The sequence below is a fragment of the Triticum dicoccoides genome, chromosome 5B (genome assembly GCF_002162155.2).
Source record: "Triticum dicoccoides isolate Atlit2015 ecotype Zavitan chromosome 5B, WEW_v2.0, whole genome shotgun sequence".
Classification (NCBI taxonomy): domain Eukaryota; kingdom Viridiplantae; phylum Streptophyta; class Magnoliopsida; order Poales; family Poaceae; genus Triticum; species Triticum dicoccoides.
Genome location: NC_041389.1, coordinates 676,893,481 through 676,906,124, shown reverse-complemented (window position 1 = coordinate 676,906,124; position 12,644 = coordinate 676,893,481). Strand labels below are relative to the sequence as shown.

General features: G+C 46.4%; 1 protein-coding gene across 1 annotated transcript; it reads left to right on the top strand.

The window, feature by feature from the left end:
- Positions 1-10,409: 10,409 nt before the first annotated feature.
- On the top strand, positions 10,410-12,416 carry LOC119306634 (fructokinase-2-like). Its single transcript, XM_037582807.1, has 3 exons — positions 10,410-10,728; positions 11,253-11,915; positions 12,010-12,416. Exons 1-3 carry the CDS (start codon positions 10,513-10,515, stop codon positions 12,079-12,081), a joined length of 951 nt encoding a protein of 316 aa, XP_037438704.1. The 5' UTR covers positions 10,410-10,512; the 3' UTR covers positions 12,082-12,416.
- The last annotated feature ends 228 nt before the right edge of the window (positions 12,417-12,644 follow it).

The window sequence follows — 12,644 nt, the reverse complement described above, 5'->3', positions numbered from 1 at the left end:
TCTCCTCCTCCTCTTCTTCTTCCTGGTCCCCCTCTTGTGTGGAGGGGGCGCGAGTGTCCGCGGACTTAGTGTCCGTAGGGACTTATGGGTGGAGGCCTCCTTGGCCCCCCTTGTGGGGTTCTTTTTCTTCTCCTTCTTCTCTGGCGCGTTGTAAGGTGCCACTGTCAGCATCTCTCTTAGCTGGGCAGACATGGGGTCTTCGGGCAGCGGGGCCGGGCTGCCCATCTTCACAGCTTTCTTCAACCAACCCTGGAAGAATAAGAAACAGGGCATTGAGAGCCGTAATGGAAAGGAAAATATCCAAGCATAAGGGAGAGCGGTATCACATTACCTCCTTTGGGGGGAGGGGTGTTCGGCGTCGAGCTAACGTCTTCCTTCTCGGCCGGCCAAGTCTCCCGTGGCTTGAATAGAGCTCTCCACAACTTCTTGTGGATGGTGCCGTCGAAATATTGCACGGAGCGGGGGTCTTCGGGCTTCCAGGACCACATCGGGGTGGTCCGAAGTTGGCAGGGTAGCAGACTGCGGTGGAGCATGATTTGGACCACATTGGTCAGTGTGACCTCCACCTCGATCATGTTATTGACACGCTTTTGCACTACCTTCACCTCGGTGACAGGCTCCCAGTCAAGGCCCTTTATGGTCCATGAGGTTAACCTCGCGGCGGGTCCGGATTTGAAATCCGGAGTAGCTTCCCAGTTTGCCTCGCGTGGCTCCGTGTTGTAGAACCACTCTTTTTGCTAGATCATGATGATATCTACAAACACACCCTCCGGCCAGCCAAGTTGGGTAAGCCTGCTCACCATGGCACCCCCGCAATCCGCATGCTAGCCATCAACGATATTCGGCTTATCATTATAAACCTTCATCCATAGACCGAAGTGTGGCTGGACCTGGAGGAAGGCCTCGCAGATAATGATGAAGGATGATATGTGAAGGAAAGAATTCGGAGCCAGATCATGGAAGTCGAGCCCGTAGTAGAACATCAACCCTCGGACGAACGGATGGAGGGGGAAACCCAGTCCCCGGATGAACTGGGGGACGAACACCACCTGTTCACCAGCGCGGGGTGTCAATACGACCTGGCCCTCCTCGGGGGCCGGATGGCGACATTGAGGGAGAGGAAGCCTTCTCGTTTCAGGTCCTTGATGTTGTTGTTGGTGATGCACGAGGCCTCCCACTTGCCCTTCGCTCTAGATCCGGCCATTGCCAAACTTGAATTTGCGGAAAGATGGGTTGGAGCGCTCGAGCTCTGTAGATTGGGCAATGCTGTGGCGAGAGGAAGAAGAAGGCATACGTGCATAATCGTGGCTGCTCCCTTTTATAAGTAGTCGTAATACCAAGAGTCCTGTAAATGCGCCTCCCACCCCGCCTCTTCCCGATAAACTTGTGGCGTTATTTATGAGTGGGATACTGTGAATCATTTATCAAATCCCTTAAAAACAGAACACAATCTCCACCTCAAAGGGACATGCCATCAAAGGAGCGGCCTCAAGCCACGCATCGAGTCTCCATGTTTATGACCAGATGCGACCCTTCGCCAAAAGTTGTTAGTCAAAGGTACTGTTCACACTCGAACGATTGGCCTTTGAGGCCAAGTAAAGCAGATAGTTCAGAATCCGGACACGGCTCAGTGTATGGCCGAATTGGTTCAAGCAGCATTTGAAGGCTTAATTGGAGAAGGACTATTCCGAGTACTCGAAAGAAAGGGAACACGCCTGCAAGCCGGAGTATGCAGTCATGGGTGTTATAGGATGCCGACGTTAAAGGCTAGTTCGGGGGCTACTGAGGGAGTCCTAGACTAGGGGGTCCTCGGGGTGCCGTCTCATATCACGTGAGCCGGATTGTTGGGCCGCACCGTATCTGGATCGAAGACTTTTTGTGCCTTGGTGTGTATCCCAAGTCAAGATGGAAGATCCGGCGTTTCCTTGATGTAACTTACTATCTGTAAACCCTAGTACCCCTGGTGTCTATATAAACCAGAGGGTTTAGTCCATAGAGGCTAGGAGAACAAGCACCATCCTACTAGTTAGGGTTTAGTTCCTCTAATCTCGAGGTAGATCAACTCTATAACCCCCCCATATACACAAGCAATATAATCAAGCAGGACGTAGAGTATTACCTCTTAGAGAGGGCCCAAACCTAGGTAAATATCGTGTTCTGCATCCCTTGTTCCCCCTCGATCAAAGATCCACATGTCGGGACCCCCTATCCAAGATCCGCCGGTTTTGACACCGACACCCATGAACCGAGATTTTTCTACACTATTTCCAGAGAAAACATAACACCCTCGAGACCCATCCGGCCAGACCCGCTCTACCACATGTTTTTGACCACTGTGTTATAATCGGGATGAGTCTGCCACACATTCTCATAACGAAACAAGCGTTGGACGCAAGGCCAAGCAGTTGATGCAACCGTTCTTAATTTAGCCAAAACATAACAGTGATCCGAGGCTGTAGAACTAATATGTTTTACACTGGAAAAGTTAAAGAGCTCCAAGAAAAGATGGTTTGCTAGTGCTCGATCAAGTCAAGTTCTTACATTTGCTTCGCCTTGTTGCTTGTTATCATAGGTAAACGAAACTCCTCTCCAAACTAGATCTTGAAGAGAGCAAAAGTCGACAGTGTCATAGAAAGCCTGCATCTGCCATGCCGGTCTTGCATGCATGCTGAAATGTTCTTCTGCAAACAGGGTCTCATTGAAATCACCCATACATAGCCACCCATCATGCCTTATTGCAAACAAAGTATGAAGGAATTCCTAGCTATGATGTCTGTTCTCTGCTATTGGTTCCCCGTAAATACTAGTAAACCGCCAAGGAGGCTGGTCATAGTTCTTCCTCCTGATCGTGACATCAATGTGTGCTTGGCTATAGGAGTCACATGTATTTAATCACTCCAGAACAAAGCAATTCCTCGACCGATGCCATCGCTATCAACAACAAAACTACCTGCAAAGCCCAACTACGCTTGCAAACTTTCAACTCTTTTCCCCCTTATCTTTGTTTCCACGACAAAGAGAAGGGCCGTGCCTTCTTGCTTCACAATCTTGTGAAGCTCTCAAATTGTCGTTGGGTTCACAAACCCTTGATAGTTCTATCTCATAGCATTCATTGGCTCTGGCAGGGCTGGCTCGTAGCCGCTACTGTAGTACTAGAATTTCCTGGAGTAGGTCTCTTATTTTTCTTGTCCCGCTCGACGACGGAATCCTCCTCTGTACCTATTTATGTAACCTCAGCTACTTTTAGTTTTTCACTCTTATATATAGAGATATCCCACATGACCATGTATAAATATGTATATATACATGTAGATGCAAAGTTCAATTGTTCATATATATATAGGGTCGCGCTATTCGTCACCCTGGGTGATGAATAGTTATTCTTCACCCCCCTCTATTTTAACATGAATACACCGTAATTTTACGTTCCGTAAATTTTGTCTTATTTCAGACGTAAAAAGAGAATGTAAGAAAACATATAATCACCGTAAAAAATATTTTATGTTACATAAATTGCAAATGTAAAAACATAGTGGAAAATGTACATAAAATGTAATTTTTCTGGTCTTCTGATCTTTTTTTATGCCAAATTTTATGCAGTGAATTAATATGACCGTAACTATTTGTATCTGAAACATAATTTATTTATGAAATGATCGTAAGATTACCTCGGATGAAGAATAACATATTCTATATATATATATATATATATATATATATATATATATATATATATATATATATATATATATATATATATAATCAATCATGTAGCAGTTCACAATCCATATATAATTCATCTGCTCCTGTTTGTTTATTTGGATTTGCTATTTCTCATGTGCCTGGAATTCCTTTTTGTGCAGTCACCTTTTTCCTTCTTCCTTTCCTCTTGGAGGGACCTCGTTGGAGAAGAACTAGCCCCACCATCTATATTAGGGGTGAAATCATGGCCCCATTATCTATTTTATGGAGAAACCACAACCCCATTATGTATCTTAGGGGTGGGGTGCAGGGGTTCGCCGGAGGTTTTCATGGGTGGTGCCGGGCTTAGAGGAATGGCTGGTGCGGTGGCCAGCAATGGTGGTGGAGTAGGTTGAGGGGAGGGTGGGGCGGTGAGCGGTAACACTCGTCGGCCACGAGTGGTGGAGGCTAGTGGTTAGGGCGGGGTAGGCTAGGGGCGATCGGGAGGAGGAAGAAGGAAGGGAGGAAGGAGATGAACAGTAGCATGATCTATTTTGGACCACTAGAGATCAAGATCTAGTGGCTAGTGATAAAATTGACTGATGGCGGTCCCTTGTTTATTTCTTTCATCAACAAAGTTATTGTTTGTTGACTAATATAATTTTCTCCGAAGAACCAATCCATGGTTGGATAGTTAGCAGGACGGTGATGTCTTTAACCCAACATGGATCAAACCATAGTGGGAGGCACATTTTTCTGATAGTGAGACATCTATGGTGACTTCATCAATCTTGAACGTCCACAACTTTGGTCCTGTTTACAGTAAGCGATGGGTGTGTGATGTGTTAGCATGTGCGTATGTGTGTGCCTCTACGTTGTTTCTTGATTTTTTTTCCATAAATTAAACATTATGGTCATTGGTCATGTTGATGAGATTGGTTTGGTACTGTCGCATGAAAGTTTGAGACCAGCAATACTAGTGCACAATTGACCATTGTGCCCCTCTCATCATTGACCCCACCAACACTCTCTCGCAATCGCCTTAGAGTACACTATGGAAACTAGGTTTGATCGGATCTCACAACTGACCCCTTTCGATCACCTAGTATAAGAGGTGACCCAGTGCTCAGGATCAATGTGAAATCTAGCAGGGATGAATGGAGAAGATATAGACAGCGACAACTCTTCGACATCATGGGTGATTGATGCTCAGAAAGGGATATGAGGGGACCAAAGGTTTATGGATGAGCAACTCGAGGTAGCCAGCACGAACATGCGGAGAAGATGGCATAAAGTGATGAGGAAAGCAAGATCTAGACAAATGAGATGAAGGACAAGCTGAGATTACTTAGCCTTCGAAATTACGAGGATATCATATTGGAAGAAGATTTGATGAGTTGCAGGAGGACGCCCAATTCACGGCACTCGCTAGGTTGCACATAGAGAGGACCTTTATGCGATTGTCATGGATTCCTGGAATCTTGAATAGGAAGTGGATTTTCGCGCTATTGAGGATATTTTGTTCTCTGTCCAGTTAGAGTTCCCTAGGAACTAGGAGTGAGTGATGAATGGAAGACCATGGATTTTTCATGATGAAACTGATGAAATTTGACTTCCTGAAAAAATAGGGGAGGGGAGGGCACACAGATAGGGGATCCTTAGGTGATCACATTAGGTGATCGTGTGTCGGTCGGGTATCCGTGGATGGACAAATAGAGGGGTGGGGTGTTCACTATTTGGGCTTTCCCCTTGGAAATGCGCTAACCATATCAAATGACATGGCTAAGCTATCTCAACAATTATAAGAGAATAGAATATGTATCGATAGTGGACCGTCACTTTGGAGCACCAACACTACGAGCTCGCTTTTTTCAAGTTTGAAAATGTTAATTTTCATGACATGTTTTTAATTAATTTTTTACATGTATAATAGATGTGTAGTATATCTGTACGAAGTTTATCAATATATGTGTTTGTATGTAAAGATAAAAAAAAGATAAATACATGCACATAAATGGACTTTTGTTTTTTAGCCAGAATAAAGTTGCTAAACACGATGATTATTATGTTGTCACCTATTTTATAAAGTATAGTGATAATCATCCTTATGAAACTTGTCATAGTTATGAAGAGAAGTACTTCCCAACGAATACTACACTTTTAGTGTGCAAATGGTTTATAAAGTTAAAGTGTCACATGATAGTTATTTTTTTGAATTTCTCCCACTATTACCAATGAGAAGGCTTTTACTTATGTGGAGAGTAGCAAAATTTATGCATGTGGAATGAAAAGAATGATTTATGTGATAGATATATTATAGATTTTGTTCATGATTATAATGAAAATTATTATGAGAGAGGGAGGAATGGTTATAGATATCTCAATATATAGTATCTATTTTCTTCTCTTCACGATGATTTTTTTAAAGTTGCACTTGTTTTGCCTTTATATGTTAGTTTCTACTTGCTTCGGTGAAATATCTGCATATAAAACTCCTATGCATATGAGGTGGGTTAGATTTAAATGTGTATTCTCTTTGACGCTCACTATTGTGCCTAACAATAATTATGATCCAAGTTTGCTGGTGAACATCTTCAAATAATCATGTCTAGCTCAAATGCGTTAAGTGCTTCTAGGAGACAATCCACAATTAGATTGGTTTGAATAATGTAGAACTTGTTCCCTTGTTGTAGTTAAGTCGTTTTCTTTTTATGATTATAGAGTCTTCAAGACTAGCCTGTTTCCACTTCTATTTTTAGGCCGATATGATGGTTGAAACATTTCCTGAGTAACACTAGTGGCGTGCTGAACCTAAGGCACACTACTAGTAACCAACGCCACTAGTACATGTTATCATTGGCGTGATATTAGTGGCATGATAGATCTGCACCACTAACAACATTTTTCAAATGCCACTAGTACGCTTTTTTGCACTAGTGACGGAAACACGAAGGGTCCATATAGAACAATTTCTAGAATAAGCTGGATAATATCCTCGTGGTGTAGTGGCTATTCTTGTCGAAACAAGATGATATAACAATATGTCTTCCAATAAGTGTGTTAGCCACGACATTTCACTTTACGGGTTATAGAAAGACCAATATTTTTATTTTATTTTTGAAACAGAGGTAAAAGATTTGCATCATATATTAATTATGAAGAGAATAGAGTAATGTGTTACAAGACCCCAGTACAAAGTGAATCACTCTCCCGCTACAATGGTTCCCATTTTTTTCGCACCCGCGACAATCCAAAGCTTGGCCTCGGTCTTGATGTAGTTTAGCAAGACTGACGTTGGTGCACTTTTGTGATGGAAGACGTGTGCATTCCGCTCGTTACAAATAGTCCAACTCATGAGCATGGTAAGAGATGACATTGCCTTCATGTTGGGCGTGTTGTTGTTGGACCTCTTGACCCACCAGTCATTGACGGATCTCTCAAGGTACCAGTCAGAAGTGTCAAAGCCCAGCAAGTGTAGCCAATCATTCACCAAATTCAAGTGGCGAATGGTGAAGCGGCATTTTGTGGAAAAGGTCAGGGCCGGATTCATGCACCGGTTTGTGTAGAGGGCAAAGACCACAATTAGGACAACCACGCTTGGTCAATCCGTCAGTGGTCCTAATCCTATCTTGGGTGGCCAACCAAGGCAAAAAATTGACCTTGGGAGGAGCCCATGCCAGTAATACAATTCTTGAGGAAATATTTCAGCTACCATATCTGCTAGAAATTCAAATTTAATTAGGGATATAATAATACTTCAGATTCAGCTTGTCCAACAAGAAAGTTTGCAACATATTTCGACGAAAAAATGTTGCTAGATTCTTAGGCAATGAACTACAGAAGTAAGAGCATCTCCAACAGGTGATGCAAACCAATACTTACCTAACTTTTACAGATTCAGCTTGTCCAACAAGAAAATTTGCAACATATTTCCACGAGCAAATGTTGTTAGATTGTTAGGTAATAAACTACGAAAGTAAAAGCATCTCCAATAGGTGATGCAAACCAATAATTACCTAACTTTTACATCACCTGAGGCCAAAAACGTCTCTCCAACAGCTGCCCGTGATGTACAATTGGCCAAATTGTTTTTAGGGCACGATGTAAATTTTGCCTCCGGTGATGCAAATATACATCACCTGGGATGGTGATGTAAAACCCACACGCCCGCTTGCGCAGGTAACCATTGCCCTGGACCTTCCCGCCTGCGGCTGGAAGCCATCGCCGCCAGTTCCGCCGCCCCAATGCTGCCGGTACCCAAACCTTCCCGCCGTGACCCCGCCGCCACCCCGCGCACTACCGGCAGCCGCCGGTACCGGTTCCCCCCGATCTACCAGCTTTCGTCGGCGCCGCTGCCTCTCCGTCGACTCGATCTCGTCGTTCCTAGCCATCGCCGCCCTCGGCGATCACGATGGCCGCTGGAGGGCCCCGTCGCTTCAATTTGGCCGTCGATGGTCTAGAAGGCCGCCAGCCCCGCCGCCTCCTTCCGTTCCTCCCCTGACATCAAGTCGACCATGCCGTCACCCCTAGCCTTCTCGACGTCCGCCGGAGCGCTGATTGAGCCGCCGCTGGTCCGGTCAATCCATTTCCGCAGCGGCGCCGATTTTTGTAGAACAAAAATATACATCACTTGAGGCAGGGCAGCTGTTGGAGCACTCGTGCCCTATATGGTGCCCAATTTTACATCACCTGTTGGAATTGGACACTTTCGGTGCCTAAAAACACGTATTTGGCGATGTATATTTTACATCACGTTGTTTTTTGAGTCCTATTTTGGGGCACCTACTAGTGATGTTCTAAGCTTCAAAACATGTGCTGAATTGCAAGAATGCAAGATACATGTGAACATAAAAATGTTGTGCTCAAGAACAGACCCACCGAGGACTCCATAAAGAACCGTCAGATGAGCAAGGTAATGTCATATTGGTCGGCCAGTCTAAAGGACATAGTAATAATTATTATATATAGTCAAGCAAAATCCTTCAGGAACCGAACGATTACCCATGGCTGCCCTTATTTGCAAAAAAAAAAGGGAAACGTTTAGTGCCGGCGGACCGGCCGAGTGTTCCGCCGGTCGCGCACTGGCCGCTCGATTTGAGCTAATCATACGGCCACAAAACAGCTAACGACTCACGTGCTAACTCTCTTTCACATCCACGTGCTTCCCAAAGGGCCCACGCGCACCGCACTTATCTTCTCCCGTGAGCCAACGCCATCCAGTGATTTCTTTTCTTCCCCACCGGATCCCATGGCTTTCCTCATCTCTGGTAGTGGTCAGCGCTGACCACCGCCGCAGCCCTGACGCTACGAGTGCTGCCCGGGTTCTTCCGTGTTCTTTCCCACCCTCATCTCTCCCATAGCTTTTTCGTCCTCCTTTGTGTCATGCTTCATCGCAAAACAAATCCATCATAGATCCGACGAGGTGCTGCCCATTGATTGCTTGGCCTGTGCCGCGCCAGCCGCCACGCCATGATCCGAGCTCCATCCCAGGGGGTGGTGCTGGAACCGGCAAGGGGTGGTGCTGCAACCGTCATCATCTGAAGCTGGAACCAAAAGTTGTTGGTGCTGCAAGCCCAGACCGTTGTGCCGGGGACGATGGTTACGTCGTGCTACAACGGGTGGACGAGATGTTGGAACCAGCCTCGGTGGGAGCAGCAGCCAGCGACAAATGTTGCTTCATCCGGCTTCTTTTTTTGCTGGAATCGGTGACTTTTTCTTGCTAGTATCCGCAATTTGAGTGTTTTTTGCTGGAACCAGGGGATCTTTTTGCTACCATCGTCTCTGAATTTTGCTGGATCCATTGCTCATTTTTTTGCTACCATTGTTTTGGTTTTAGCTGGAACCAGAGCCATTTTTGCTACCACTGTCTTTGAGTTTTGTTGGAACCAGATGATTTTTTTGCTATCATTGTCTTAGTTTTTGTTGGAACTGGCACCTATTTTTGCTACTACTGTCTTTGGATTTTGTTGGAACCGTCATTGATTTTTGCTACAACCAGAAAATGTTTTTGCTACGTCCAGTCATGACGAGTTGCTGCCCGCGGCGACGACGGCAGCGCTTTTGCTACAACCGCCGTTGCTTTGTGCTACGATCAACAAGTTTTTTGCTACATTCGTTTTATGATGCGATTGGTGCCATTTGTGTCGCGGAAACTCATGCAGCCAATGGCGAGGCCGAGGCGACGCACATGAGTGCGGCAACCATGGACCTTCGGTGGCAAATGTAGCCACCGGTCGATGGGGAAGTTGTAATCGGTCAACGACGGGATCTGCATCAGAAATTCAGAGCGGGGAACGTTCCCTGGCAAGCACCGCCGCTGGAGAAGACGTGCGGCCTCGCCGTCGTGAGCGGCGGCGATCCAGCGAACGGCAGCGATCTGGCAAGCTTCGTTGTCTCGTTCCTGTCCTGGACGTTCTCTCCCGATTTGAGATGAGAAGGTGGGGAAGACAGAGTCGTGCGCGCAAGGAATAAATGAGTGGGGATGAGATTCTTAGATCTGACGGTTTCCACACTTCGCATCCAACGCACAGGGTTGGACCGGCCCAAAGTTTGGGCCGGCGGACCGGCGCAGAGTACTCGCCAAAAAAGAGAGAGAGAGAGAGAGGAGTTATCCAAGCCGGAATTGATTACTAGCGGATTGTAACGGGGGAGGATAAGATCGATAACTACTAGTAGTAGGATAAGAACTCTTTACCAACAAGATTATCGGCCCTTCGGCCAAGCCAAACCTCCCGTAGCGCTTTATAAGCGCCCCCTCTCGGCTCCCAACTTCCAATCCAACAAACATCACCTATCATCCCCGGCTCGATCTATTTCTTCCGCACCGTTTCAATGGCGCCTCTTGGTGATACTGTTGCTTCTGTGGCCTCGGCGGCGGCGCCCGGCCTCGTCGTCTCCTTCGGTGAGATGCTGATCGACTTCGTGCCGGACGTGGCCGGCGTCTCGCTCGTTGAGTCCGGAGGCTTCGTCAAGGCGCCTGGGGGTGCACCTGCCAACGTCGCATGCGCCATCTCCAAGCTCGGCGGCTCCTCCGCCTTCGTTGGCAAGGTACGCATGGATCAATCGTCGTCCGTGATAGCACATGATGATTCTACCTGTCCTTGCGTTTATTGCCATGCATCCGGACGTTTATTGCCATGCATCCTGGCGCGAGCGTTAGATCCGTTGTTTGGTAGGCGCTGAACTGTCCGTCCGATCCTCACTAGACGATGAGAATCGGGTGTTGACTTACGATTGCTGATTCTTCGTCATATCGCTGATCGATTTGGTCACTCAATTATATCATTGCATGCTCTGCAGATTTCTTTTCGGTCTTGAATATAATCTCATAATATCTTAGACTATTATTACATGCATCTCAACTCACTAATCCACTCTTAACACAAAAGCAAACCTTTTTACCTTATTCTCAAAGAGTAATGCATTATTTTTATAAACATTTGTTTATATTCATATGGTTGGTGCAATCAATAATACGAGTTAATGAGACATGCAGTAGTTATTTCTCGTCTAGACTATACACACCCTTATCGCATATGAAATTGTAATCGGATGTTGATGTGTTTTTTCAGTTTGGCGACGACGAGTTCGGCCACATGCTGGTGGACATCCTCAAGCAGAACGGCGTGAACGCGGAGGGCTGCCTCTTTGACCAGCACGCGCGCACCGCCCTGGCCTTCGTCACCCTCAAGTCCAACGGAGAGCGTGAGTTCATGTTCTACCGCAACCCATCCGCCGACATGCTCCTCACCGAGGCGGAGCTCAACCTCGACCTCATCCGCCGCGCCCGCATCTTCCACTATGGCTCCATCTCGCTCATCACCGAGCCCTGCCGCTCCGCCCACGTGGCCGCCATGCGCGCCGCGAAGTCCGCTGGCATCCTCTGCTCCTACGATCCCAACGTGCGCCTCCCGCTTTGGCCCTCCGCGCAAGCCGCACGTGATGGCATCATGAGCATCTGGAAGGAGGCCGACTTCATCAAGGTGAGCGATGAGGAGGTGGCCTTCCTCACCCAAGGCGACGCCCATGACGAGAAGAACGTCCTCTCCCTCTGGTTCGAGGGCCTCAAGCTGCTCGTCGTCACAGACGGCGAGAAGGGGTGCAGGTACTTCACCAAGGACTTCAAGGGCTCCCTGCCAGGGTACACCGTCAACACGGTCGACACCACTGGCGCCGGCGATGCCTTTGTTGGATCCCTCCTCCTCAACGTCGCCAAGGACGACTCCATCTTCTATGTAAGAAACTAAATTATTATCAGCTGATTGAATTCAATTCCATTATGACTTGTGAGTAGTTGCTAATGATGTTGTTTTCTTTTTGATTGGTCAGAACGAGGCCAAGCTGAGGGAGGTGCTGCAGTTCTCAAACGCTTGCGGGGCCATTTGCACCACCAAGAATTGAGCCATCCCGGCGTTGCCCACCACCGCCACCGCCCTGGAGCTCATCAGCAAGGGCACCAACTAGCTCCTCTCGGCGTCCGGGTTGAATCTTAGGAGAGTTTAGCTCCACTTTTATAGGGATGATTTAAGTTTAGTTCGTGTGCCAGTCTTAATAAAAAGCAAGCATCTTGTGTAATTAAGGAGGCTGCTCAGTGTTGTAGCCTTCACCCAAAAAATTATCAGAACCTTGAATGCGACGTGTGTTCGGAAGAAGAAGAACATGCTCTACAAGATGTTTACCCTGGTTTAGAGTTTGTTTTCTAGTCGGATAATATAATGCAATGTTTACTTATCTCTTGCTCTAAGTTTCAACATCAGCAATGATTTTATTCCTCTTGGCGTTTGCATCAGGCCTGTTTAAATTCATAATTGACTTTATTTTGCTTGGAGCCGTCGACCATGAGATTGTAACAGGTGGCACAACTATCTTTTTTCCTATGTCGAAAGAAAAAAATAATCCCTTCCCATAAAATAAGATCTTATTACATCCAATATATTCACATATTAGATTTATTAAGATCTTAT